The sequence below is a fragment of the Papaver somniferum genome, unplaced genomic scaffold, assembly GCF_003573695.1.
Source record: "Papaver somniferum cultivar HN1 unplaced genomic scaffold, ASM357369v1 unplaced-scaffold_132, whole genome shotgun sequence".
Lineage (NCBI taxonomy): Eukaryota > Viridiplantae > Streptophyta > Magnoliopsida > Ranunculales > Papaveraceae > Papaver > Papaver somniferum.
Window position 1 is genome coordinate 24,124,376 of NW_020622381.1, and position 27,737 is coordinate 24,152,112.

The 27,737-nt window shown below is 38.9% G+C and overlaps 1 protein-coding gene and 1 non-coding gene across 2 annotated transcripts; one reads left to right on the plus strand and one right to left on the minus strand.

Annotated features, from left to right (window-relative positions):
- The first annotated feature begins 9,383 nt into the window (after positions 1 to 9,383).
- On the plus strand, positions 9,384 to 9,456 carry TRNAR-CCU. The gene has a single exon. It is a non-coding gene; the product is annotated as a tRNA-Arg (tRNA).
- A 317-nt stretch (positions 9,457 to 9,773) lies between these two features.
- Positions 9,774 to 15,878, minus strand: LOC113333274 (phosphoenolpyruvate carboxykinase (ATP)-like). The gene is made up of 13 exons (XM_026579788.1): positions 15,747 to 15,878; positions 15,182 to 15,469; positions 14,023 to 14,207; positions 13,571 to 13,724; positions 13,391 to 13,475; positions 12,234 to 12,334; positions 11,797 to 12,095; positions 11,478 to 11,651; positions 11,294 to 11,359; positions 10,996 to 11,174; positions 10,637 to 10,806; positions 10,286 to 10,454; positions 9,774 to 10,193 (listed from the first exon to the last, which is right to left on the minus strand). The coding sequence occupies exons 2-13, from the start codon at positions 15,454 to 15,456 to the stop codon at positions 10,050 to 10,052; spliced, it is 2,001 nt and encodes a 666-aa protein (XP_026435573.1). The 5' UTR covers positions 15,457 to 15,469; positions 15,747 to 15,878; the 3' UTR covers positions 9,774 to 10,049.
- Positions 15,879 to 27,737: the final 11,859 nt, after the last annotated feature.

Consider the following 27,737-nt stretch of genomic DNA (forward strand, 5'->3'; position numbering starts at 1 on the left):
GTTGGGGGGTTCAGTGTGCCGGCTCAGTTCGAGGAGTTGTAAACGGCGATATGAAAGAAGCAAAACCACATTGCTACCATCACGAAGCTCAAAAGTTGCCTTGCATTAGTCAATCGCTTCCAAGAAGCTTTATTCTCCATTCAAGGGATGAGCGTCACGTCTGGTCACACCCTTTCTGAGGAGATGATCGAAGACTGGAAGTGCCATCGAGACGTGTTTGTCCAGTATGACTTCAACGCTCCTTGGTTCTTCAAAGGGTTTTCCGAAACCCAGGAGCTTCAGAAATCGCAAGGTGAATTTCCCTCCACAGAATGCGTTGCTCGCCAGGAAGAATAGGTTGAGAGGTTGTCTAAGGAGTTGAAGCTGAAACATGACGCGCTCCATAAGATGAAAGCTTCTCTTGCTCAGAAAGACGAGTTGTTGTTGAAGGACTTTCCTTGAAGGATTCGTGTTGTCTACTTGCTTTCTTTCTTTAGATGTTTTTGAGTGATTGTGAGGATTTCCTTTCACAATTTGATTTTAGGTTTTGAACTAATAGGTGGTTGAATTGGTTTATTTTGAGATAGTTTTGTGAATGACTTTTCTGAAAAAGATTTATTCTAAATGGAATTTATATCTTGGTTATGAATGATAGTACATGTCATATGAAATTGCAAATATCATACGAAAAGGGAAGTATGAAAGGGAAACAAACATGGTGTTTGGTTATCAAATCTCTTTCTCATGTGTGGGATGTCAAGTCCCCAGTAAATTCTAAAACTATCTTTCTCGTAAAATTATTTGAGAGAACTTACTTGCTCTTTGGAGTCTCATTTGTACGAAACTGAATCTTCCCGAGCAACCTCTTCAAGGAAACCGTACGCATTAATTTCCAGAGAGGGAAGGCAACTCCTACGAATTAAGCTTCTCCTGAACGATGCGCTTCAAGGCGTTGCATTCACTGGTAGGGTGATGAAGAAATCGATGATAATGACAATACCTTGGGTCTGTCATTTCTTGATTAGTCGGCGGACGCCACACAGAAGGCAGTTGCACTTCTCCGTCTCGTACCCATGCCTCCAGCAATTCCAATATCTTCTCCATTGGAAGCGGGAAACGTAGATATCTTGAGTCTAGCTTCTCTTGCGTTAGTGGACGTCGTGACGTCTCTCTGTGGTTTTGATATGGAGCACGCTTCGGATATGGAGTTGGTAAACAGGCATGTGTCATCATATCCGCGGCTCGCTTGACTGGGTGACGGAATGCGGAAGACATTGTAATATCACTGCTGAGTGAATGAGTTGAATGCTCCCATCCGCCACACTCACGCGTCCTTTGGTTGATTTCTCACTCCTCGAGAATTTCTTCACTTGGCTGAAAGGTCGCTGTGGATCGGGAAGTTTTTTGAGCTTCGGCAAGAGTCGTGAGATATAAATCTTCCAGTAAGGCTCCGTAAGCTGCAAGCTCCCTTTCTTTATCCGGAAGATGTGGCATCCCGGACAAGTCTTTTCTTCTACGGAGTTGTCCCGAGTCTCTGTCGCCAGCTGGACCATGTTGTTCGTCTCTCCTGAGTCCCCTGTGGCTACACGCTCTCTCTGCATCTCCGCTGGTAAAGGCATGACTTCTAGATAAGGATTCAGCGTTTCTTGCACCATCTGGTTAAATGCTTGCCGAACCTTCTTGTAATTGAGATGCTATATCATTCAAAAGGAGGAATGTTTCACTCTGCCTTCTAGCGATACCAGCTTGATTTTCCAGGACATCCTCCAGCATTCTAGCCACACTTCCCATGATACCTGAATCATCTATGGTTTCCGGAGAATCTAGCGTGCGAGGATACATCGTGAGATGAAGACCGAGATAAAAACCAAAAATGGATAGGTTAATGATTAAATCGGATCCAAGATCTATCCCAAGATTAAGAAGGTTGGAATGAATATTGAGAATCCAATTTTGCAACCGAGAGATTAATCTCCCACTATGGTCGCTAATTGTTTATGGGTGAAAACTATTCCTGCCGAATTTGGTAATTTGGGGTGTGTGGATGAGGAATGAATCTAAACCCTAAACAAATGCACTGCACAGGAGTGCTTTGTGATTCGAAAAATCAATCTGTACAATTCTGGCCTAAACCAAGAAATGACCGTTCCAGACTTGCTTCGGTCACAAAGTGAAAGAGATGGGGTTGATCTTAGGGAGGGAAGCGAAGAAGGTGTTGAGATTGTGAAGGTGTTGGCTATGTACGACTTGTATCAGAAAACTGAACTGGCTTGCAGAATGTAAGCTATCAGTTCCGGTGTTTGAATACGGTTGTATCAACACTTGCTTCTGTTGTCTTGTCTTGTTTGAAAATAGGGAAGAGAACCTATTTATACAAGTCATTGAGCCTAACCCACATCTCTCATGGGAAGTGGAGAAAGTGGAGTGATGGAGTAGTGGAGTTGCGTGTGTTAGTGTTACACGATCAGTCTTGCCCACTTCTCCCATCATCATTAACCGTCCATGACTTCCTGACACGTTCTTGTGATGGCGCGTTGTGCGCCGCACGCTGTAAACCGCCAGACCAATACCCCAGTATGTATCCCCCAGTTTGCGACATGATTGATGTCGCGAATGTGCGGATTGTGGGACCCACAAAAAGTAGCATGTAATGCTAGGTTAAATAACTAAGTTATTTGGGAACTTGATACTTGTAAAATATCACGTGAATTTTATGCATTAATGCATTTATCGTATTTAGCATGAGTGAAGCATCGCTGGTTTCAGGCTTAATGGAGTAATTCACGATTAAGCGTCTTAAAATAGATGCATGTCTAGCCATATTCAACTGATCGTTTGGGGCTGTACATGTAAGTCCTGACTTGGCCGATCACTTGGTGTGGTAGAGTTACGGATAGTAATCACCACGACACCTCATTGACCAGTTAACTCCTGACCAGGGTTGTATAACCAAGCAGATGAAGTTGAACGGACGAGATGATCTTTGAGACACTCATCTGCGAAAGTTAGTGGAATTAGGGTTTATGAAGAGGTGCGCAAGCATCACTCTTCAGCTTGATCGAATCCAAGCTTGGGAAACGATTTTGGCAAGGCCGATCATGCATGCGTGTAGACAGCATGTCGGTGTACATGGCCATACCTCATTGTCCCGTGAAAGCGTGATCTAAGCCACTCGATTTGTCCGGTGAAGAGGAGTGGTTGATCAATTTGCGATATAAATCCGGTGCCGCAAAGGCCGCGCGTCATGCCAACTTCGGGCGCGCTTTTCGAGGCCACCAAGCCTGGTCGGTCTTGGCCGATTAGTCTGGTGTGCAGACGACGGGCTGGTGTACACGCCTCTATTTCATTGTCCCATAGAAACGTGATCTAAGCCACTCAATTTGTCCGGCAAAGTTGAGTGGTCGAGATTAGTTTGCAATTGGGAGGTGTGACCACGCCTAGTTTGGGCGTGCAAATCAAGGCAACCAGGCATGATATACCTTGGCCGATCGGGTGTGGAGATAGATGGGCCCACGGAGATCATGTTGATGCGCACCGGACCTGCCTAGTCTATTCCTGGACCCTTCATTCGTGCAGGAGAAAATGGACGCTCGTGATGTTCAAACCCTAATTAGGGTTTCACCGGCCGTGCGTCATGCCTTGTTTGGGCGCACGAACTGGAACGACCAACTATAGTTGGTCCTGACCGATCGGTCATGTATGTAGGCGGGCCCATGATGATTGTGTTGACATGCTCTGGGCCCTTTGAATCTACATCTACACCCTTCATCTATGCCTGCGAAGATGGATGGTTGAGACTGCTTTGCGATACATGTAATGTGTCGCCGACCCTAAATTAGGGTTTCTCGTCCGCGCTGCTTTGGCTGGACGATTTGGCAAGCCATGCTACCCTTTTGGGGAGGCCGACCATGTGGGTCCCGTATTAGGTTGGTGGTGAATACTCCAATACCTGCCTGGGAGTTATGGATCCGATCTAAGCCATCCTATCATGTGGTGAAGTTGGATGGTCGTGATCGTTTCTGAGACTGATACGGACAGTCCAGATGCTCGATCGGGCTAGTATAACACTCCGAGAGTTATAGCCTGTACGGGTATTTTGTACATGCCTCCTTATTTAATGCTTGGAGATTCGTGTTGCTTTGCTGAGAGCGATCACTCAGTCGTCATGCCGCACCAATAATGAGAATACATGAGATACAAAGCTGGTCATGCATCAATTGGTAATGTTATAAGTTTATACTGAAGAAGTATTCTCCACTTTATCAGTGGCTTTATCCTTTGCAGGATGTTAGCGCGTAGTTCTGGATTTTACAATTTTAGCCTTAAATGAAAATCCACCATCAACACCTTTATATAGTTTAACTTCTAACCATTAACCCTAACCTTATGAAGATGCCGAAAGAAGAAAAAACATATTCAATCCTCTAACCCATAACATGAACCATGATAAGATAAACCTCCTCCATTCCCTCGAAGTTCGTCAAATCGTTAGTATTCACCTTCTCCAAGACAACCTCATTGACACGCTCCTATGACCTTTCACCAAGTATGGAAGATACACCATGACATCCAGATACAAGTGCTTAATCAGCACGTTGAATCAATTGCATCAAAACACCTTAACAACAACTAAGTTCCTGCACTTTCGTATCCCCCAAAAGTTTAGCTTTTCTTGTGCAACGAAGGCCTCCCGAACCACTAAATTCTAAACTATATTCGCCTCACCGACTCAATATTTTCCCACATTACCATTCTGATCCTGAAACTACTGGCCACATACTCCTTCACTGTTAAGTTGCATACTATAGCCACATGGAACATTCTCTTAACGGAGCTACCTAATCACTCACACATTGTTCAGAATCTACCCAACATTTTGACATGTCACACAACAATATCACAAACTCTACAAATAAAGCCACACACCCCTATCAATATTTCTTTTTGCTTCTTTTTTTTTATCCTTGTGGATAGCCATGAATGAATTCATATATCTTCAAAAGCAGCCAAACCCAGGAAACATAACACAGATAACTCTCACCCTTGAACAAAATTTTTTTTGGACTCAGAAAAACCTCCCCCCTGTATTGTTTAAAATGCTAGCTCACGTAAACCCTATAAATGGAGCACGATCATCTACAACAATTTGGTGGGATGGATCAAACTAGCATATACTAGATCAAGATCAATATGGATGGAGTTGTGCGAGGACACCCTAAAATAACAGGAGCAAGATTCAAATGCAGAGATGCGACATCTAGAACTGTGCTAGCGGTAGGGCAACCGTTGGAATCACCACTTCCATGACAGTTGAATCTTTGGCCATGCTTATAGTATCAAAGAGAGCAAAGGAATGGATCTGGCCAAAAATTCAGTTCGAAATTGACTCGGAAAAATTAGTTCAATTTCTAACTTCAGACGCAGAACCACCATGGTACATTTCGGTAAAGATCATGAACATTAAGCCGAACATAAGTCAAATCCCAGCGTGCACCGTCTAGCATAACTACATGGAAGGAAATCAAGCGGCGCACAGACTAGCAAATTTTGTTGCGCCTGTTGGGAAACATCTCAACGTCGATATGGGATCACACAACCCCATCTTTTCATTGACCTAATTGTAGCAGGTGACTATTCTGGTAAATTATACTCTTAAGTAATTGTTACTTAATTATAAATAGAATTTCATACTTTAGAAAAATAAAATAAAAATAATTTAAAGTTATATTTACAGTAATGATAAATATTGGTTGGGTATATATTCATTCTGGCTACAGTTCCGTGGCGTCTCTGCTTTTCCCCGTTGACGTATCATTGACTTTGGAATACGAATCCTTTGGATTTAATGGTGAACCGCCTTGAAATGGTTGAAAATTTGGTGTGAATGAGAATAAGGGTATAAGAAATTTTCTGGAGAAGGAGAATATGGGGATTGATACGTGTTGCAGACCTTCTAACAACAACGAATTATATTTGTTTAATATATTTGAGATATTGTAACAATTTTCGTATTGAAATTGTTTGCCGGTTTTGTGATGTCAATCCTCTCTATTTTTTCGCTCTTGTAATTTACAAAAATAAATTATAAATTTTAAAAATTGAACAAAATGTATAATTGTTCTTATCACATCAACATCGGGTGTCACCACTCTTACCGGCTGACTTGCATGACCACGACAACGTATAAGGCGGCTTGAGAATTGAGTGTACAAAACCAACCTAACAACCTTGATATATGTAGGAATTACCTATAGATCCTATTATAGTGTTCTTAGTTAATGGCAGGTCCACCCACTAAAGCCCATTAACCGGAGGTCCATAATTAAAAGAAAAGAGAAAAATTGACCCAATTTTTTAAGCCCAGGTCCTGCACACGTGCATTTTAAGAATTCCCAAAATAGCCTTCACTATAAATAACAGAAATAAAAGCAGCTTTCCTCAATTTTCTTTTTCTTCTCAGATGCGTTTTCTCTCTCTCCCTCTCCCTCTCCTCTTCTCTGCTGCTACCGCTTATGAAGTTTAGACCTAGGGTTTGTGAAGATGTTTAGTGGTTTTACAGGTATGTTATTTAATTTTTCTCCAGTTCTTCTTTGTTTTTGTTTTGTTTCTCAACTGAATCATGAAAATTCGATCGATTTCATGATGTTTTCACTTTCTTTTTGCGGTTTTGGTAGTTCGATCTCATGATGCGTCTCTTGTTTTTCACGTGCTGCTGATTTTTAGACTATGAATCAACAGTACATATTTGGTATACTGAAATATACTGCTCTAATCTTGTTGTTTTTTATAGTTTTGGAGATTTTTCTTGTTTGATCCAGAAGTACATATATGGAATACTCAAATAAAAGTGTTTCGATTCTATTTTTTCATAGATTCGTTACTTGTTTTTCACATGCAGCTAAATTTTAGATTATGAATCAGCAGTGCATATATGATGTACTGAAAAATTATGCTTTAATTTTGTTATTTTTGTAGTTTTGGATATTTTTCTTCTTCGATCTAGAAGTATATATATGGAATACTGGAAAAAAAAAAGTGTTTCGATTCTGTTTTTTATGGATTCATTACTTGGTTTTCACATGCAGCTGATTTTAGTTTCATTTTGGTTGTTTTTTATATGCTTTTGAGTTGCTTTTGTGTATCAATCATCGGTACGTATATGATATACTGGTGGATTTTGATGAAACAAGTTCATATCTAAATAAAAAATCATGTTTTATGTTTATTTCATTAGTAGATCTGATATTTTTATGGTTTTTGATTTGTTTTTCAGTTTTCTTTTGTGTATTAACCATCAGTACATATATGACGTACTGTTTATTTTTGTGTTTACTATGAATTTATAGATTTTTTCTTATTTTTTTGGTTTGATCCAGGAGTACATATATGGAATACTGAAATATGTGCTTTGATTCGGTTAGATTTTACGGATTCATCACTTCTTCTTGACATTCAGTTAAGTTTTTCTCTACCTGATCAGGTGCGTATTAACTTTGATTCTTCGTTTTTATTTACTTCTTTAAAAAAATGAGTTCGATAGACTTACAAAATGAGTCTTACAGGGATACCAGGTAACCCTAGATTTGTTAATTTTCAAAGCACCAAATTTGAAATTTTGAAGTTTCGTTCAAAACCCTAATTTTGATTTCCTTGGATGAACAAATTAGTTCTGAGCTACTAGAGGCATTATATGAGAAATTTCAGTCTGAATGTGCAAAGTTCTCGCAATATCAGGTCAGTTAAGGAATGCGGGACAATTTTCAGGTCTTAACATTACTTTGTTCTCATTTACTTGATTTCCTCTTGGAATCCACTTTGAATAACGATATTTTACCTTGATTTGTTCTTATGGGTATTTTATTTTGCAGTTTGATTTTCTTGCTTCTAGCTAATTTAGGATATCGATCCCGATGCAATAGGATTTCTCGGAATGTACTGCCTTTCTATTGGAGCTTAACAATAATTTTTCTGTTTGACTAGATATTTCCCGGCATATGTTTAAGAATTACACATCATATACCAACTTGAACGAGTTCCCCAAGTTGCATGATGCTAGGTCATGTTTGAGGTGATTCACACTAAGGAAAATGTGGTTTGGGTTCTGATTTAGATGCGATTATTTTCGACTTAGCAGACCATCATTCTCAGATGTGAATGATGAATACAAATACAAAGGGTAATATCCGCCATCAAACGACATTCCATGTACAAAAAACTTTGCTCGCATTTAGAAAAATTTGTAATATTGTAGGTTTAGAAATCATATTCTATTGTGTTCATAATTATAGGCATAAATTTGATGCATATCAAAGCACTTAAATGAATCTTAATTAGAGATTGCATAGGACGGACACAGAAATGACATGAGTTATTGCGAGATAAATTAATCATCTTTTAGATGCCTATATGATAACGATGTTTTACTTGCATTTGATAGTCTGTGTTGCAGCAGAATTGAAATGACAATGGTGTTGATGTAGCTGTTGCAGTTGTGGTTTAAGCTAAGAATATTGTGATGCAGCAAGATAGAAGATTACTGAGAAGATGGAGCTGGAGGCAGTGGTGAATGGTTGACTGCAGAGGTGCTGGTGCTGCAATAAAGTAAAGTGAATTGAGGAGTACTCAGATTCCTAAGTAGTGTAGCAGATGTGTACTCATATTTGTAAGCAGTGTGGCAGATATGTACTCAAATTTGTAAACAGTGTAGCAGATATGCACTCAAATTTGTAAACAGTGTATCAGTTATGTACTCAAATCTATGGTAGTATGTTATTTCACACGTACTTAAACAGTGGGGTATATTAGTCATTTCCATATTTTCAAATAACTTTGGACCTTAGAATAAGAGTAAAATCTAGTTGGACCCTGCTATAAATAACCTTATGGGCTTAGGACCAAACAAGAAATTTTCCTACATAAATTGCAAGGGTTAGTGTTCATTTTATTCTTGAAATTCATAAAAATATCATGTGTTTCCAAATGTTGTCCACTTGTAGTTGGCAACCATTTGGTATTATCTTTTATAAAATGAACGTATTTCTTGCAAATGCACCCATCTTCATTTATTTCGAACCTTGAACCCCAATTTTTGTGGCTACCGTGTGAAGGGCGGACAACTAGAATTTATAACTTTTTTTAAAGAACTTTATTTGAGATTAGAAGAAATATGTGAAATGTCTTATACATAGTGTGTGGAGTTTCGACTATTGGACATATAATTGGTGACGACTTAGATAAGACCGGGCGACATTATGTAAACCGCTGGCGGTAAAGACATGACCGAGGGTTCTGAGTCTCTACCGCTTAACCTCGACAGTATATTTGCATGCTTTCTCATCGAGTTTACCGATCAAAGGGTTTGCCGACTCGGATTCATCCTGACATCTATAGGTAGCTAATAAGTTGCGCCTGTAGCTTAGTGGATAGAGCGTCTGTTTCCTAAGCAGAAAGTCGTAGGTTCGACCCCTGCCTGGCGCGACAAAATAATTTCACTTTTTCTTTTGTTGCTGATATTTTATCTGAGTCCGCTAAAACAGATAATGATCTTTTCTTTTGTTGTTGATATTATATTTGAGTTTTGAATTTCGCTAAAACAGATGTAGTTCGGCCTAATTTCTATAAATTGTCTTTTCAAAAGTTCGGTTGTTAACCAAGACAAACTTTTCTGACTTCGGTTTCAAGGATAACAAAGAAGAATGCTATTTTCAACTCTTATCCTTGCAACATCGCAACAATCTTTCGGAAAACATAAAGGCAAACGAAATACAATTAGAAGTACTACCAACAGTAACAACTCAAAATGGAGATAAAGAACGTTGCTGCTTTCAATATATGTATTGATCATACAATATGCGAACGCTTAAGAAAGCATGTTTTACATATATTTAAACTAAGACGTACTCCAACATAACAATAACTAGAGAGCATTGCAAATCGACCAACAGTCCTCCACCAAACTATAATCACCAATCTCCTACTAACAAACAACTAATTTTATTGTCTTTTCATCATTATCTTTATTATCATTTCATTGTCCTATCTTCTCAAGTAGTCATCTTCTAAAAGATTGATCAGAATACAGGACCAGCCGCAAGGATCTCTTCAGTGAGCTTGCTGTCTTTACCAATCTTGTAGCTTGCAAAGACATCAAAGTTCTTCCTGAATAGTCCACCAAGCTTCAACAATGTCTCCTTGTAGGCATCCTTGTCTGACCACTGAATTTTCAACAGGACAATAAAAAAAGTGCACATTGTTAATTTCATAAAATGTTTTAGGAATCTGAAGGATGAGGTAAAACTGCTCTTACAGTGTTCATTGGATCCAAGATTTCTGATGGAACTCCCTCAACTTCAGTAGGGATCTCGAGTCCAAACACTGCGGTCTTCTTGAAATTTGCATTCAGGAGACTGCCAGAATGGATGGCGTCAATGATCTTTCGAGTGTAGGGCAACCTGATACGGTTACCTGAACCATAGCTGCAAAAGGAATGAAGTTGTAAGATTTAATTGCTTAAAATTAATATCAGGGTGGTCAACAAAACAACATATTTATACTACCAACAGGGTGTTAAGACAGTCATGGGGTTAGGGTACAATGATTACTAACATCACAGGGCTCTAGACATGTGACGGAACAGAAGATCTGACTCATGACTTACCTTCCACCGGACCATCCAGTGTTGACGAGCCACCCTGTAGCACCATGCTTCTGCATCTTCTCAGCAAGCATAGCAGCATATTTGGTAGGGTGCAACATGATGAATGCGGCTCCAAAACAGGCTGAAAAGGTTGCCTGTGGTTCCTTGATTCCTTCCTCTGTTCCAGCAACCTGTTTTGAAATCGTTAAAATATTAGATATCTAGTCAATGAGAATCTAGATTTACCAAAAAATAATAATACGTCAATTGATTTGGGTAAATGTCGAACTCGCTGAAGCCAACTAAACATTTGATCTGAATAGAGGGATTTCGGGACAGCGTTATAGCAAACTAGGTAGTGGAGTTATATAAAAGCGTACCAGAGCAGTGTAACCACTAATGAAGTGATACATGGTCTGCGCCAGGTTCAGTTTGCTCACTGGTGGGAGCACACCAAAAGCATCACATGCCAAAAGAATGACATTCTTAGGGTGTGGCCCTACACAAGGTATCTTCGCATTGGGGATGTATTCTATAGGGTATGCAGCACGAGTATTCTCTGAAAGAAACAAATAGATTGATTAAATAAACATGGTTCACTCACTTCCAACAGAGACAGTATAGCAACACTAAAAGGTGTAAACTAAATTGTGTATGCTTCAGATCCGTTTTAGTTACCTGTCACAGATTTGTCTGTGTAGTCCACCTCTCGATTGTGCTCATCAAATACAACATTTTCCAACACTGTCAAACACCCACAGCCACAGGATGTTGTTAACAAATAACAAAGATCACAAAACCATGATGTATCAAGACCAAAATTGTCAATGAATAGGACCGTAGAAGAGGACAGGAGTGTTACCAGCTCCAAACTTGATAGCGTTGAAGATATCAGGTTCTTTTTCTCCTGAGAGATCAATGCACTTGGCATAGCATCCACCTTCAATGTTTGAAACACCATTCTCACTCCAACAGTGCTCATCGTCTCCAATTAAATACCTATTGTGGTCAGTAGACAAAGTTGTTTTTCCAGTACCTACAAATGAGATAAACGAAGGACTATCTAATAATAACGCTACTGGAAGTAAAAAAAAAAAGGAATAACGATAAAACTACTTATGCAGAGAGTAATTAAAGGGAAATTGATGGCTCAATGTCACGGAGAATTAGTAATGCTGTACCTGATAAACCAAAGAAGAGGGCAACATCGCCATCTTTTCCCATATTGCAACCAGAGTGTAAGGAGAGAATTTGACGTTTAGGCATGAGGTAATGCATTACGCTGAAAAGACCCTTCTTCATTTCCCCGGCATACTGGGTACCGAGGATAACCATTTCCCTCCTAGCAAGATTAAGGTCTATGCTAGTAGAGGAAGTCATGTAATGGGTGTAACGATTACATGGAAACTGACCAGCATTGTAAATAGTGAAGTCCGGAGTACCAAAATCCTCCAGCTCTTCAGGTGTGGGTCGAATACACCTGCCAACCCACACAGTTATCATTTGTACACTAAATCTATTTATGCTTATGACTGTAAATTTTTATTTATTTATTTTCACATAGGATGCATTTACAGCTAAAGATTACTCACAGAAGTTGAAGTCACTTTTCACTTACATGTTGTGCATAAACAAGGAGTGATAGGCTCTAGCTGATACAATCCGGACTTTGATTTTGTTTTCTGGATCCCAGTTCAAGAATTGATCATTCACAAACACCTGAATTCGTCCATAAACAAACATCTTAAAAATCAAAACTTGTTTATATACACACCATCATAACTAGGACATATCATTACCAAATAATAATCATAATCTGCAAACACAGTATTAATCAAATTATGGATGTTTGAGGATAATAAGCACCACAATCCACCATTTAGATGGTCTAGGACTTGCAGTTTGTCAGGCCATACCATCTGGTTTTCCTTACTCCTAAATAACTGTAGTCATAGATTCAAGACAGGTCGGAAAGAGGGTCGGATATTGGTCACACGACACACACCTTAGTCGTCGGACCACTAAACATCATTTCCATATTGATTAAATTCAATTAAGAAACTATTTTTTCTTTTCGTTCTTTAATATTTTTCAGCAACTGCAGCAATGAATAGAAAGAGTAAATAAGATCACAGGATGTTTATTCCTGATCTTCTGAAATTTCAATAATAACTGATAAAGCATGGCAAAAGGTAAGCTCAGATTCAGAATGGAGCATAAACAGACTGGGTAAGATTCGGCACACAGAACAAGAAACACAGGAAAGGTCTCGGTATCGAAAATCAAAGCAGCTTACAAACAATACTACTGCTGTTACTGTCTCTACTGTTAACGTGTGATTTTCTGTAACAAACTTGTCATAACTCATCAATTCAACTCTTGCCATTTATTCTCTAACGATTTCTATCAAGATTTTCTGGTTTCCTACTCATTAAATTCTGGGGACCCAGAAAAAATGGAGAAATTTTGTCATAACACAAGAAATTTAAGGGTCATCATTTCAGTGTATTTTAGCAAGATCAAAAGTGGACAAATTGAATTTTTTATCTATTTTTCCAGAATAGGACAAAGAATGGGAGTGGTCATCAACTGATTGAGGGTAGTGTTGTCACTATATTCAGAAGAAGTCAAGAAAGATACCATCATTCATAGATTCATAGATATCATCACAATAGTAAAAAAGAAGAAAAAAATCGATAATTGTTAGGAAGAGAAAAACATGACACAGCTGAGAAGCTGCTATGTGTTTGATTCATATTAATCCATTTATTATACCTTATCCAGTGAGTTCAAGTAATCCACAGCTCTTTCTCTGTTAACCAAGAAGGTGTGTTCATCCATTTCAATGTTTGGTGAGCCCCTGTAAATTAAAGACCGACAGACAAATAAATTAGAGAGTTCCATCTATGCAATTATGGGGAAAAGAGAGATAAGATAGGAAGTAGTAGTACTTACTTTCCCCACCAGAGCTCATCCTCAGTGGTTTCATCTTTAACAACCCTTTTATCTCTTGGAGATCTACCAGTTTTTGCACCTGATAAAGTTGCTAATGCTCCACTTGATGTTATGAATGATCCATGTTCATACTTAATCGCCTGTTCATACAGCTCTGACGAAAGAAAACCAAAAAGTAATTAACATATTATACAAGGCTATTAATGTTAATATTTAATTCTACTTTTGCTCGAAAAGGATGGCCATTGAAAACATAGGCGTTCTCCTTAGGAAGTACGTAATCCTTAATAGTCACACAAAGGAAATGAAAAGACTCGAGATGCATCCGTGAACAACAACAGCATCACGAATCCAATACCGTTATGGAATGCCATCCATGATCAGAACAAAAAGCCTATTTACGAACGTTGTAAAAAAAAACTTTACAGTTTTTGAGAGGTGGTGATGGGTACCTGCAGGCGAGAGATTGTAGAGGATGTGGGTGAACTTGAGAGCACTGTCACTGATGCTGAGAGTGGGTGTGAAATGGTGGTGATGCGACACATGTGAAGCCTTTGGGGTTTCAGGTCCTTTCTTTGCTGGATCTCCTTTCACCACTCTTGGTCCTGTCTCCCTTGTTAGTGATGCCAAAGAAGCACTGAAACAAGCAAGTTCCTTATTAGATCTCCGGTAATATCTATTCCATAGATCTACTTAACATCAACATATGACAAGCAAGTTCCTTATTAGATCTCCGGCAACATATGAACAGGTCAAGTTTGGGACTATAAATTAGATTAATCTATGGGCCCACAGAGATAAGTTAAAGATTCTCTTTATACTGAATCTGCACTACAGGATGGCATTCTCGTAATAATTTGTTCACTCAAAATCCGAGAATATTCAGATTTTGTTTTTTTCCTTGGTGTAAAATGACTAAATTAACCTAAATAAGACGTTTGATTAAGCTAACACGGGGTTAGTCCACGAGTGAGTTGGAGGGAGTTTAATGTATTTTGAATCTTGGGGATTTTGAGAGAGTGTAAGAAAGTATCGAGAGTTTGAAAGAGTTTGGTGTGTTGAGTGTAGGGAGTTTGAGAGACTCTCCCAAAATCTCTACTTTTTTGAGAGATTTGGAGTGAGTCAAAAATACACTATAAACTCCCTAGAACTCCCCAGAACTCCCAAAAAAAAAAAACTCCCTATCATTCTAATTTTTACCATTAACAAGGAGTTTAAGAGTTTCTTTCAAACTCCCCCACGACTAACGGGGTTTTCTAGGAAGTTGGGAAGACTCTTCTAAACTCTCCCACGATTAACGGGATTTTAAGAGACTCCTTCGAACTCCCTCACGACTAACGTGAAAAAACACAACTACACCCAACTTTCTTGAGGACTAACACCGTGTAAATTAATGGATTACTTATTAAAAAACCGCACTTCTCTCTCTTTAAAACACGTTTACGCTAAAACTCGTCGACGCCAACAATAAAACCTTGTTTTGTTTATTTGTTCAGGTAGAACAGAGTATTTGTCAGATAAACTCTGCTAAAAAGCTAGAAAATAAAACATTTTTGATCAAAACTGTGAATTTTGGTTTTGATTGCTAGTAGGCCTGTGCTGTTATTATACCTGATGGATTGGAGTTGTTGTTTACTGCGATCTTCTTCAGCGAATAAAGCACCCTGAGAACCTTTGATAGGAGTCGTAGGAGCAGATTTTTTCTTTTGGAAGGAATGAAGTTGATCTAAAGTTTGAGCTTTCACGGGAGCTGCGGTATCATCATGACATATTCCATTTGGTTTCTTTTCATATGTTTGTATCTTTGCTAATCCATTTCTTGCTGTTCCATTCCCATTAGCAGTACCTACGAAACTGAATTCTGCTCCATTGCCATTTCCTGCCATTTTTTCTGATTCTCTGCGGACAAGAAAAGATCACAAAACTGAAATTATTATTATTGATCAAAAATCATTTATTTTAGTAGGAAAATATCTCTAACAAAATCCGGAAAAGTCGGATTCTAACATATCCAAACTAGTCAAAGTTGGAAATCTTCAAATTTAATACAGCTGAAAAATCTGGTTGTAACACCGATTCTTTTGAATCAGAAAATGAAGATTTGAATAATATAACATTACAGAGAATATTATTAAGAACAGAGTAGTGAAGCAGATAGAGTGAAAAGAGATCGAACCAGAAAGGTGCGAGCTCAAACGAACTGAAAAACTGAAAGGGATGAACCCTAAAACGAATGTGAAACGAAAGAGGATGACAATACGAAGGAAACGACCATGCAATATGGTAAGGTAGAGAAAGAGAAGTGAAGTATTGAGGGATGAGAAAAACAGAGGGATCGACTCTTCCTTTTAAAGTTTTTTTTTTTTTTTGCCTTCCATTTTAACTTAACCATATCCATAGTAACCATAGTTAGTTTTTGAACTAAACTTAGGTTAAATGGATAACGATAAAATTCAATTAAACGCGACACGGATTTGTTGCTTTTTGTTTTCTCCGAAACAAGTAAACTACCATAAGTTCTCTACGTACGCTACACCAGGGGAAAAACGGATTTGGTATTCTCATTCACCAAGTAAATTCATCCTATAATGGATCCATATGTCCAACAATGGCATTATTACATTTAACATTTTGGGAGGAAAAAGGGGTACACTACATGTAACATTTTCCGGTGAAGTTTTTGCAGGTATTATCTCCCGGTATTTGTCTATGGCTAGAAGACTGGAACTAAAACTCCCACTTTAGCCATGTTCAAGTGTGTCAGTAAAAAAAAGGAAACCAAAAGTAAAACATATTCTCCTTCTTTTTTTTTTTCTCTAAAGAAAAGATATTTTTAATTTTTCAATTTAACTTATTGTTAAGTTAAAATGAAAATACGAAAGTATATTTTTCCGAAAAAAAACAGAGAGAGCACCAAGGAAAATCAAAGTTTTTCTACACAAAACATGAAGATAAACGAGTGTTTACACAAATAAATTTTCATAATGCGCGATATCTACATTATTAGTGTCACTCATCCTTGTATTTTGGAGTAGTTTACATAAAATGCAAGGTGTTTATATTCTTGAAAAATGAGCATTAGGCTTAGTCCTATGGGTGCTAATCTAACAGTTAGATTAGCAATCCACATCAGCAAGGACTACTTCCTAAACCTATGGAAGTGCTAATCTAGCAGCTAGATTAGCAGCCCACGTCAGATGGGATTATCGCCCAGCACTGTTTGGTTCAGTAACCAATTTCAGCCGTCAGATCAAATTTTGTGATCGTGTGATTTTTGTGAGCGCGCTTAACCATTCAGTGTAAAGGTGATTTTTGTGGCGCTGAACCGTTCAGCGCTTCAATCTCGCTGCTACTTCACCTGCGAGCACATGCTAGGAGAGAGAACTAGTGTTGCCACACTTTTTTTTGAATTGCAACACTTAACTGCTAATCTAGCAGCTCAATCTAGCCCATAGGACTTAGTCTTATACGTGTATTCCGAATTAATGCCTACTTGTGGATCCAGGAGGTTAAACATTCTTGTGTCATAGTTATCATAGTGTTGTAGTTACGAAATTTGAATCCATTTTAAAGAGTGCAAGTACAACAGTGCATATATGTAGATTCAGGGGCGGATCTATGTAATTTGGGCTGGCTCCCAAAGTCCAAAAAAAATTTCCTTTTTGTAGTGCAATTTTTTTTGGTTACAAAAAATCAAGCCTAAATAATAGGCTTAAGCAAACCCAAATCAAGTCAATTTGTTTTCAAGCCACCCAACATTCATTTTCTGATTCCGCCACTGTATTGATTAAGCTAGCGTAGTGCAAAACACGTCCTCACCACATAATCAATCCTACATAACACATTACTAACGCATGAATCAATCTTGCAATCCGCTAGTTGTCTCTTTAAGATCATATTTTGCTGGTCCTTGATAACCAATATAAAGAACTTGTACGCAACCATCCAATTAGTCAAACCTTGGCAGTTGTATCATGGCTGTGTTTGATAGGTAGTCTAGTTTTTGATATATATTACGCGTTTAAAATTGAGCAGAATCCTGGCCATGGTCCTATAATTAGCTTTATACTCCTTTTATGTCTTGGCTAGAGATCTGTTCAACATTATACTGTAATTGGTTTAAGAGTTGAACCAACTTGCCTTGCCCTTGTGCGTCGGGGGTCATGTCGGAACCCAAGACATAATACTTGTGCGCGCGCAATACATAGTCACTAAGGAAAATCGCAACGGTTTTTTGCGGGACCAATGGAGCTCAAGATAGTAATTTTGGCAAATGACTGCTAAATTGCAGGTCAGTCTAATGGTGGACATTTGCATAATTTGGCGATGATGAATGGAACTGTGGAAGTCCAACTTCTAGTAGCATATAAGGCGATAAATTGCTCAGACGAGATTTTCAAATTTCATCTTTGTCGGAGCAGCATTCTCTTACATCCTTTGAACTTGACTGATTCCCGTAGTCTCCACGTCATTTGGTTATCGCCCGATCTTCATTAAAGTGCAATGGCCAAATAGGCATGCCACGCCAGATCTTACTACCAAAACTATACGAGGTTTAAGCAAAATATTAAAATAACCATTGATGATGACATCATCGCCATTATTGGTATTATTTAAACACCGTTTGAAGACGGTAGGTGGTTATGGATGGTGAGAGGGTGGGAAATGGAAAAGATAAGGATGTTTCGTTAATAAGGATGGGGTGGAAAAAGAGAAGTGAGGGGAAACGGGGGCTACAATCTACATAGTACATACACATGTGGTGGTGTCCTTTTGTGATGACAAGTAGCAACTGATTGGAGGTAACGAAACTTTTCGATGAAATGGCACATGTTTCAACGATATTTTTGATTATCTTTCCGAAACTTTCACCACCACAATCCCACTCCGCTTGCTTTTTATCTTTCCTTCCCGTGAAGGGAAGCAGCTGAATCAAGGACACACAAATGGCCTGCCATCGGATTCCATTTTGCAGGTTTCACTAGTAAGTTGGATCTGGCTTGTTTTCTCAACTTAATTTGTGTAACAAACTGAAGTCCTCTTTGAACTAAAGTCTAGCTTACACAACCCATGCTCAAGTAATAGTTCACTAGCTGTCCAGGACAGTTCTGACTTTGATTACAATGAGATACAATACAAGTGTGATATGTGTTAAAGTCTGCGGGCATCCAACTCAAAACTAATTGGTAATGAGTGGAGAGGTCCTAAGGGATTATAAACTGCAGGATCTTAGATGTCCAGACAATGTGGGACTAATAATCTCAACACCCCCCCCCCCCCCTCACGTGTAGCCTCGTCGGGTCCAACACGTGGACAATAAATCGGGTGACGCGGAGTAAAGGCGCGGTCAAAGACTCGTCGCAAATAGCCTGCTTTGATACCATGTTAAAATACGGGCATCCAACTCAAAACCAATCGGCAATGAGTGGAGAGGCCCTAAGGGATTATAAACTGCAGGATCTTAGATGCCCAGACAATGTGGGACTAATAATCTCAACAATATGCAAGGTAACAAAATCGGGGGCATGGTCAGCGGGAGAAAAGGTTATTCCCTATAGTCAAGTTGAATAGGTTGTGTGTAGCTTCTACCCATTTTGATTGTATCTCTTCGTAATAAAAGCTACAATTTTAGCATCAACGTCTAGTGTCATTGAAAGAGTGGAAGTCAAAAGACTTTAAATCATGCAAGTAGAACAACACTGGTAAAGTTTGCCCACTCTATCCTAGCACATTGCATGAGTAATTTCAAATTTCCTTAGTACACTTTCAAGCAATTAGATTCAATTCAAAAGAATTTCAAGGTCTTGGATCGAGGATAATTTCCTTAGAGAATAATCTTCTCTAGCAATCAGTTTTATATCAAATCAATAATATCTTATGAAAAATACAAGAGTTACGATGGAGATAATTCTCCTTATTCTAAATATTAATATATATTCTATTACACCCCCTTAGTCTGAGCGGGAGAGGAGCAAACGCTGAGACTAGACCGAAAACGAATAAATAACTGACGAGGTAGTCCCTTGGTGAAGATGTCAGCATACTGGTTTTCAGAGGGGACGTGTAGAACATGAATGTTACCAGTACGAACGCGTTCACATACAAAGTGTATATCAATTTCCACATGCTTGGTGCTGATGTTGAACAGGGTCTCCAGACATATAAATCGCACTCACATTATCACAATATACAATAGTAGCACGTCGTAGAGGAAGATGAAGCTCTAGAAGGAGGTTGCGAATCCAAGTAGTTTCAGCAACATCATTTGCTACCCCCAGTATTCAGCTTCAACACTGGATCGAGAAACTGTTGCCTGACGTTTGGATGACCAGGAGATGAGGTTGTCACTAAGAAAAACGCAGTAACCCGAAGTCGATCGACGAGAATGAGGACATCCCGCTCAGTCAGCATCAGAGTATGCCGTTAAACCAGAAGTAGTGGAGACCGAGATAAACAAACCGTGATGAATTGTGCCCTGAAGATAGCGAATGATTCGCTTGAGGGCCTGCATGTGATGCTCTCGCGGGTCGTGCATGAATAGACATACCTGTTGAACTGCATATGAAATATCTGGTCGGATGAAGGTGAGGTACTGTAATGCTCCAGCCAGGCTTCTGTATAGAGTTGGATCCTTAATCGCAGGACCTGAAGTAGCACTGAGGTTAGAGTTGTTGGTGTCGACCGGAGTAGCCATTGGGTTACATTGTGTTATGGAGGTACGAGCAATGATGTCCTGAGCATATAATGATTGAGACAAATATAACCCTGAAGATGATCGAGTGACAGTAATACCCAGAAAATGATGTAGTGGTCCAAGATCAGACATGGAAAATTCCCGTTTCATTAGATCAATGAAGCGGTATAGGAGAGTATTGTTAGAGGCATTCAAAACAATATCATCTACATATAGCAGTAAGTATGCCGTATCTGAGCTGGATTGATAAAAAAAGAGAGATGGATCACACACACTACCACGAAAACCACAATTGGTAATAAACTTGGAAAACCTCTGAAACCACGCCTGAGGAGCCTGCTTGAGACCATATAGGGATCTGCGTAGTCGACATACATAATCAGGGTGAGCAGAATCAACAAATCCCGGAGGATGATGCATATAAACTGTCTCGGTCAGGTCACCATGGAGAAAAGCATTCTTAACATCTAGTTGATGATTTGGACAAGAATGCGAAGTAGCAATAGTAAGAATAGTACGAATAGTAGCAGGTTTAACAACCGGACTAAATGTTTCAAAACAATCAACCCCAACCTGCTGAGATTTACCATTAGCAACAAGACGATCCTTGTGTCGATGTAAAGAACCATCGACATTATATTTGTGACGAAATAGCCACATGGAGCGAATAACATGAGCATCACGTGGTCATGGTACAAGTTCCCACGTATTAGTTTTCAACATAGCATTGTACTCATCTTTCATGGTGGCATTCCAATTTATATCCCTAAGAGCATACAAGTGAGAGTGAGGAATTGGGGAGATATGTTGTAAAGTTTGGACATGAAGATTGAGTCTGTGGATGGGTTTGCGAATGCCACGGAAAGCTCGAGTCACAGGTCGTGAAGGAGAAAGTGGTGAGGGTGGAGAGTCTGTAGTGGGTGGGGGGTAGTTGAGGGTGGAGATTTTGTAGTGAGTGAAGGGGTAGTAGTGTGTGGAGGGGAAGGTGGTGAGGTTGGATAGACTGAAGTGGGTGGATTAGGTTCTGTAACTGTTGAAACAGTACAGTTAGGTACAGGCATCAGACCTGGAGAGGTGGGTGGAGTGAGAACAGGAGTTGGGATGGATTGACGCAGAGAGGGGGAGTTGGACAGACGCAGAGGAGGGAAGTTGGACCGACGTGGAATATTTGTTTGGACTGACATGGAGGAAAGGTGAGACCGACGTAGAGAAGAGAAGTTGGAGCGGCGTGGGGAACTTGGTTGGACTGACGTGGAGGGAAGATGAGACTGATGAGAGTGTTGGAGATTCTGAGTAGTGTCAGAAGGTGGGTCAGACTGACGGTGAGGAGGAGTGTACATGCCAGGGAAGGTAACAGTGGGTTGGGTGATAGCAGGAGGAGTCTGAGAAGAAGGGTATGAGAGATTATATGATGGATGAATGAGATAAGGGGAAGACTCGACATTAGAAGGAGTATTTGTAGGGAGATTTGTGAAGGGGAAGACATTTTCATCAAAAGTTACATGACGAGAGATAATAATCTTGTTTGTGACAAGATCAAGGCAGCGGTATCCACGGTGGTTGGGAGGAAACCAAGAAAGACACATTTAGTGGAACGAGTGGCAAGTTTGTGAGGAGTTGTGGATGAGAGATTTGGATAGCAAAGGAAACCAAAAGTACGGAGATGTTCATACGTTAGTTGTCGTTGATAAAGAATAGACACTGGTGAGTGAAAATTAAAGACTTTGGTGGGTAGAAGATTATGTATATATACTGCCATATAAAGAGATGAAACCCAATATTTTGGGGGAACGGAAGCGTGAGACATAAGGGTATGGGTGATATCATTGACACGGTGTATCATGCGTTCGTCCTAGCCATTTTGGGAGGAAGTTTGGGGAAAAGAGAAACGAAATACAAGACCATTGTCACGAGCAAAGGTATGGAAGGAAGAGTTGTCAAATTCATGGCCCATGTCATATTGAAAGCATTTTATTTTACGGTCAAATTGAGTTTGAACGAAAGAACGAAATTCCAAATATTTGCTATAAACTTGGGACTTGAATTTTAAAGGGTAGACCCATAGATAGTTGATGAAATCATCAAGCAATATAAGATAGTAGCGAAAACCAGTATCGATATCTAAAGGAGAGGTCCATAAATCGCTACGAATGATATCAAAAGGTGCAAAAGTAGTGGAATTATATTCATAAAATGGAAATCGAACATGTTTACTAACTTGACATGAATGACAAACTTTAGAAGAATTATTCTTATTACAATGAATAGATTTATTTGTGCGTAAGACATCTAAAATGGCCTTGCCAGGGTGGCCGAGGCGGCTATGCAAAATATCTGGTGAAAAGATAGCAAGAGAAATGGGGGGAGAGTGGGACGATTTTGTAGGTTGCGCGGCAGAGTTGGTGATAGGGTAGAGCTCCCCAGAACTATCACATCGAACCTCGAACTCAGATCCTTCACATAAAAACCAGAAGAATCAAACTCCACAGATACACGATTATCAGTGGTGAACTTACGAACGGAAACTAAGTTTTTAATGATATCAGGAACAACAAGAGTATTTTTGAGTTGAAGAGTGCGAGAGGGAAGGGTTATAAGCTTGGTACCACTAGACGTAACTGGAATGCTATTGCCATTGCCAACTAAGATGGATCGTACATTGCTATAATTAAAAACGTTATGTAAAGTACCTGAATCAACAGTAAGATGTGAAGTAGCACCAGTGTCCATGTAGAAAGCATCATCAGGTTGTTGTAGGTGCATGGAGCTATACGCCTCGGCGATATCCGTGGGTTGGAATGACTCAGTTGTATGAGCAAGGTATGCTTGGCCACGACCACTTCCAGGGGATCGACCACGTTGGTTGTTACAGAAGTTGGTATTAGGTGGTCTGTGGTATTGCTCAAACTGCTGCCAGGGAGGCTGAGTTGGATAAGGGCAGGGTGGAACAGCCTAAAAAGGAGTCCAGTAAGATGGGTACGCTGGCATGGATGGTCTGAGGCCAGGTGGAGTCGGTAGCAGTGGTGGGTTTGCACTTGAAGAAGTATCTGGGCCGGATCCAAATCGTCTGTCACCTAGATTGGCTTTGTTACCACGTTTGTCGGTGTGCTGATGGTGAGACCTTGAGCTGGTACGATGCATTGGAGTAGCAGCAGCAGTGAGAGCAGTTGGAGCAGGCGCGATTGAGTGATGAGCTCGTCTGATTTATTCAGTACGGAGTTGAGATCGAGCGGCATCAAAGGTAGGCATGGATTGTTGTATAAAAGAGGCTACGATATTGTATTCCTCCGGAAGACCATTCACCAATTGGATTACGAGACATTTATCATTCATAGGAAAATCAAGATCATGCAATCGATCAGACAGAGATTTGAGCTTGTCACAATAATCATCAACACTAGCGCAATCAGAAAATTTAAGATTGACAAACTTACTCTCAAGATTTGCAACACGGCTGCCTTTGTTGTCTTGAAATAGGGTTTTAAGGTGATCCCAAATCTCCTTTGCGGTTTTTCCTTTCTTGAGAATGGTGAGCATTAAATCCTTGGTCATGGTAGCGAAAATACATTGACGGCAGAGGGCATCCAACTGTTTTTCAGTGTCGGCATCAACATCAGCAGGTCTTTGTGATCCATCAATTAGGAAGAGTAATCGATGTGCTTGAAGATGAAGTTCAAATAGAAAAACCCATGACGAATATTCATCTTGTTTGATATCAAGAAGAACGGGGATTAGGGTTTTGATGTTTGTGACGGAAAAAGCCGGGTGAAGAGATTTCTTTTCTCCTGCCATTGTTTATGGTTTTTTCTAGAAGAGGAATCGATGGTTGGCTGATACTATCTTGGATTGAGGATAATTTCCTTAGAGAATAATCTTCTCTAGGAATCAATTTTATATCAAATCAATAATATCTTATGGACAATACAAGAGTTATGATGGAGATAATTCTCCTTATTCTAAATAAGGTAATGCAGATAATATATATTCTATTACAGGACATAGTTCAACATAGGTCTGAAATTTGTGACATGGAATTGTTGGAAAAATAGGCTAAAAGAGAAGATGAAACACTAAGAGAAATGTTGTACTTCAGCTTCAAGGCTCGATTAAGATTATTTTAGACAATTATTTCGATTCTCCCAATAAATTGGCGATTACAAACGGGTATATGAAATATTGCCGTCAGGATGAAACGGAGCCCTATAACAACGTCATTGGATTCAAGGTTTGTACCCCTTGACCCAACCAAGAACACACAAGAATACACAAGAATATAATTCTGATGATGCTTAGAAGAGAGAAAACAAAAACCTTTTGATGTACTTCATACATACAAATGAAGCCAATCATCACTATTTATAGGGAACTCATACTTATTAAGAGATGAATCTTCATTTCCAAAAGACACATAAGGTGTCTAATCGGAATGGTTGTGTCTTTTGTGAACCATTACACCCATTAGAGGTGCCTCTTCATCCCCAACAAATAACCATTGTGTCCATTCGAAATGAGACGCTCCCCCAGTCGTAGCGCAAACTAAAGTGAAAAATATTGTATTATCCATGTTATTGAAAATATCCAACAATCTCCCCCTATTTTCAAAAACCGAAAATAAACAGAAAATAAAGTAAATTTTACAAAATAGGAGCGGTTGCATCACTCAAGTGACTGCCTACGTACCCGAGTGGGATAAAGACAACGTAGTTCATGCAAAGTTGGGAATAAGCATCATCGTAGAAAACAATACATAAATGATATGTATATTTTGGATTTGAACCTTCACTTAGTGTAAGAAACTCAAAGCCTTATCGAGATTCAGTGGTGAAACTAGTCTTGAACCGAGTACCCCATGTGGTAAAACCGGAATCTCCACACATGCCGATTTCAGAGATTGTGTGTTATGTAGCTCATCACGTTAATGGCCATGTGATATATCCTGGATTCATGAGCCTGCTTTAGAGAACGGTCTTATTCTCTTAGGAAACAGCCCGATTTCCATACTCATATAAGTAAGTCTCTTAAGATGTTTTTGCGATACACATGTAAATGACAATAGACTTATTAAGAATTGATATCCATCCCTTTGTTCTTGCAGAATCGCAGCACTAAACAAAAATGATAAGTATTTACTTAGTGCACCATAATCATTTCCATAACTTGTTGGTACCACATTGAACCTTGTTTATCCTTTTCAAAACATAGGTTGGGTTTCTGTTATGGGTGATCAACCTTCTTTCACATACCTTAGCCCCATTTATGTATACTTAATTGAAATTATTTCCTTTAGGAGACTCTTCATAAATGGATCTACCAAGTTCTTCTTCGTTACAATGGTCAACTGCAATTGCACCTTTCTTGAGTAATTGTCTTACCGTTCATTAACTAAGACTTCTATGTATTGTATTTTCATTATAGTCTTTGTTAGAGACGTTATAGTTCATAACATGATTCATAATTAATCAAGACCGCTTGACATGGCTTCTTCCAAAATGAGATCTCTAGAAATTAATTTTTAAGTCATTCTTCCTCATTGCATGCATCTGCTCATGCAAACAATTTTAGCAACATTATTAAAAATGTTCTTCTTTTATTTACAAAATTATTTGTAACTTCTCTAGTGTTCATAATCAACATTGGTTAATTCACAAAAAGTCATTTCAGACTTGCATTCACTAGAGGATGTTAGAGCATTGCTCGGTCGAACTCACAAGTTTTGCTGTCTCAAGGTTGTTGTCAAATTTAGTTGTCAAAACTATATCTTGATTTCTAGTCTACAATTAGTTAAGTCTCGTACTAGGAGAGAAATGTGGTTGAGAAACAGATGATCACGACAGTCATCATTGCGTTTTACCATTTGAAGGCGAAGATCAACCGAAGCTTTTGGAGAACTCCATCAATTAAAGGTAAGTGAAGACTGAACCACCTATATCTCAAGTTATATTCACTTTCCTATCATCTGAGACGATGTCGCGTAACTAATTAGACTAGTATGCATAGACAAGAGTTTCGAGTCAAGTTTATCTTGATAATTTCTCGAAAGATAATAACTAAGATTAATGAAAATTTGTTCATGCTTGATGAATTTCGGTTAAGGACAATTTAGAATCAAAATCATGATTCAAGTTTCATCATTCAAAAATAGTCTGGAACAATGATATGTGTCATTGATGTTATTCAAGAATGTTTCGAATCGATTTAGAGAAAAATATATAACTACTATATATTCGGATATAAGACGGTGCTATTAGTCTTACAAATTGGAAAAACTGTTATACGTATGAACCCGAATTACATGTACTTGTACACGTAGAGGAGGTGTTAGAGCACTGCTCAGTCGAACTCGCATGTGTTGCTATCTCAAGCATGTTTGTCAATGTTAGTGATCAAAACTATAAGTCTTGATTTCTAGTCTACTATAGCTAAGTCTCGGGCTAAAATAGAAAGTGTAGTTGAGCTCAAGAACTCCATGGAAATCATCATACAAGACGAAGAACTACTCAAGGAACTGGTGGAACTTCATCGACTAAAAGGTATATGGAGACTTGAACTTATCTATCACTCAAAAGTCTATCTACTTTATTTCCTATCTTGAGACAAAATTCGTTTTGCTATATATACTTTGATTATACACATTTGCTATTTCGAGCCGAGTTTATCTCGCTTATCTATTTCTCGAAATATGTGTTGGTAAGCTTTCGATTTATCCAAGTTCATCTTTACCTAGTGACGAAAGTCATGTTATGTTTCAATCACTTTGAAAATGGCTTTGATGAAAAATAGTTTGTGAATAACAACTATATAACGTCCTCTAAGAATGTTTCAATGATTAAAAAGAGAATTTAGATTATATAACCAATGTTGGATATAAGCATTGTGTGGCAACACATATATGTATAAGTCCTTATTCCTTGAACCAAAGTATGCGTACTTTGTTGATCAGGAAAACCGGAACAAGAGTTGTGAGCTCAGTTCGCGAACCCAGTCCGCGAACTGGCGGAAGTTCTCATCCCGAGAAATTTTGCTGGAGTTTGTGAACTCCTTCCGGGAACTTAAGTTCGCGAACTAAGTCTGCGAACTTGAGTTGGTTATATCTAAAAACGATTTCTTTATGAACTTATATTTATATAAAAAGGAATGCTTTTGCAAACCGTGGATATAAAGTTCATGAACCAATTCGAGTGAATCAAATCGTTTTTGCTTCAATTGTGTCTTGTATATTTCTATAAGATTTATAAGAAATTGAACAACTCTCTAACTAGTTCATTTCAGTCATTTGAACTAGTTATGGTGAAGAAGAATATGGTTAATATGAAAGTGCTCATATGGCCAACCATTTGGTTAACTATTGTTGAACCAACAAATGTACATGTTTGGGTACGGTTACACAAACCTAAAATCTTGCATTTCATTTGTGTGTAACAAGCTAAGTTTTCGATCCAACGGTTGAAATATATTAGCTTGAATCTAATAAGG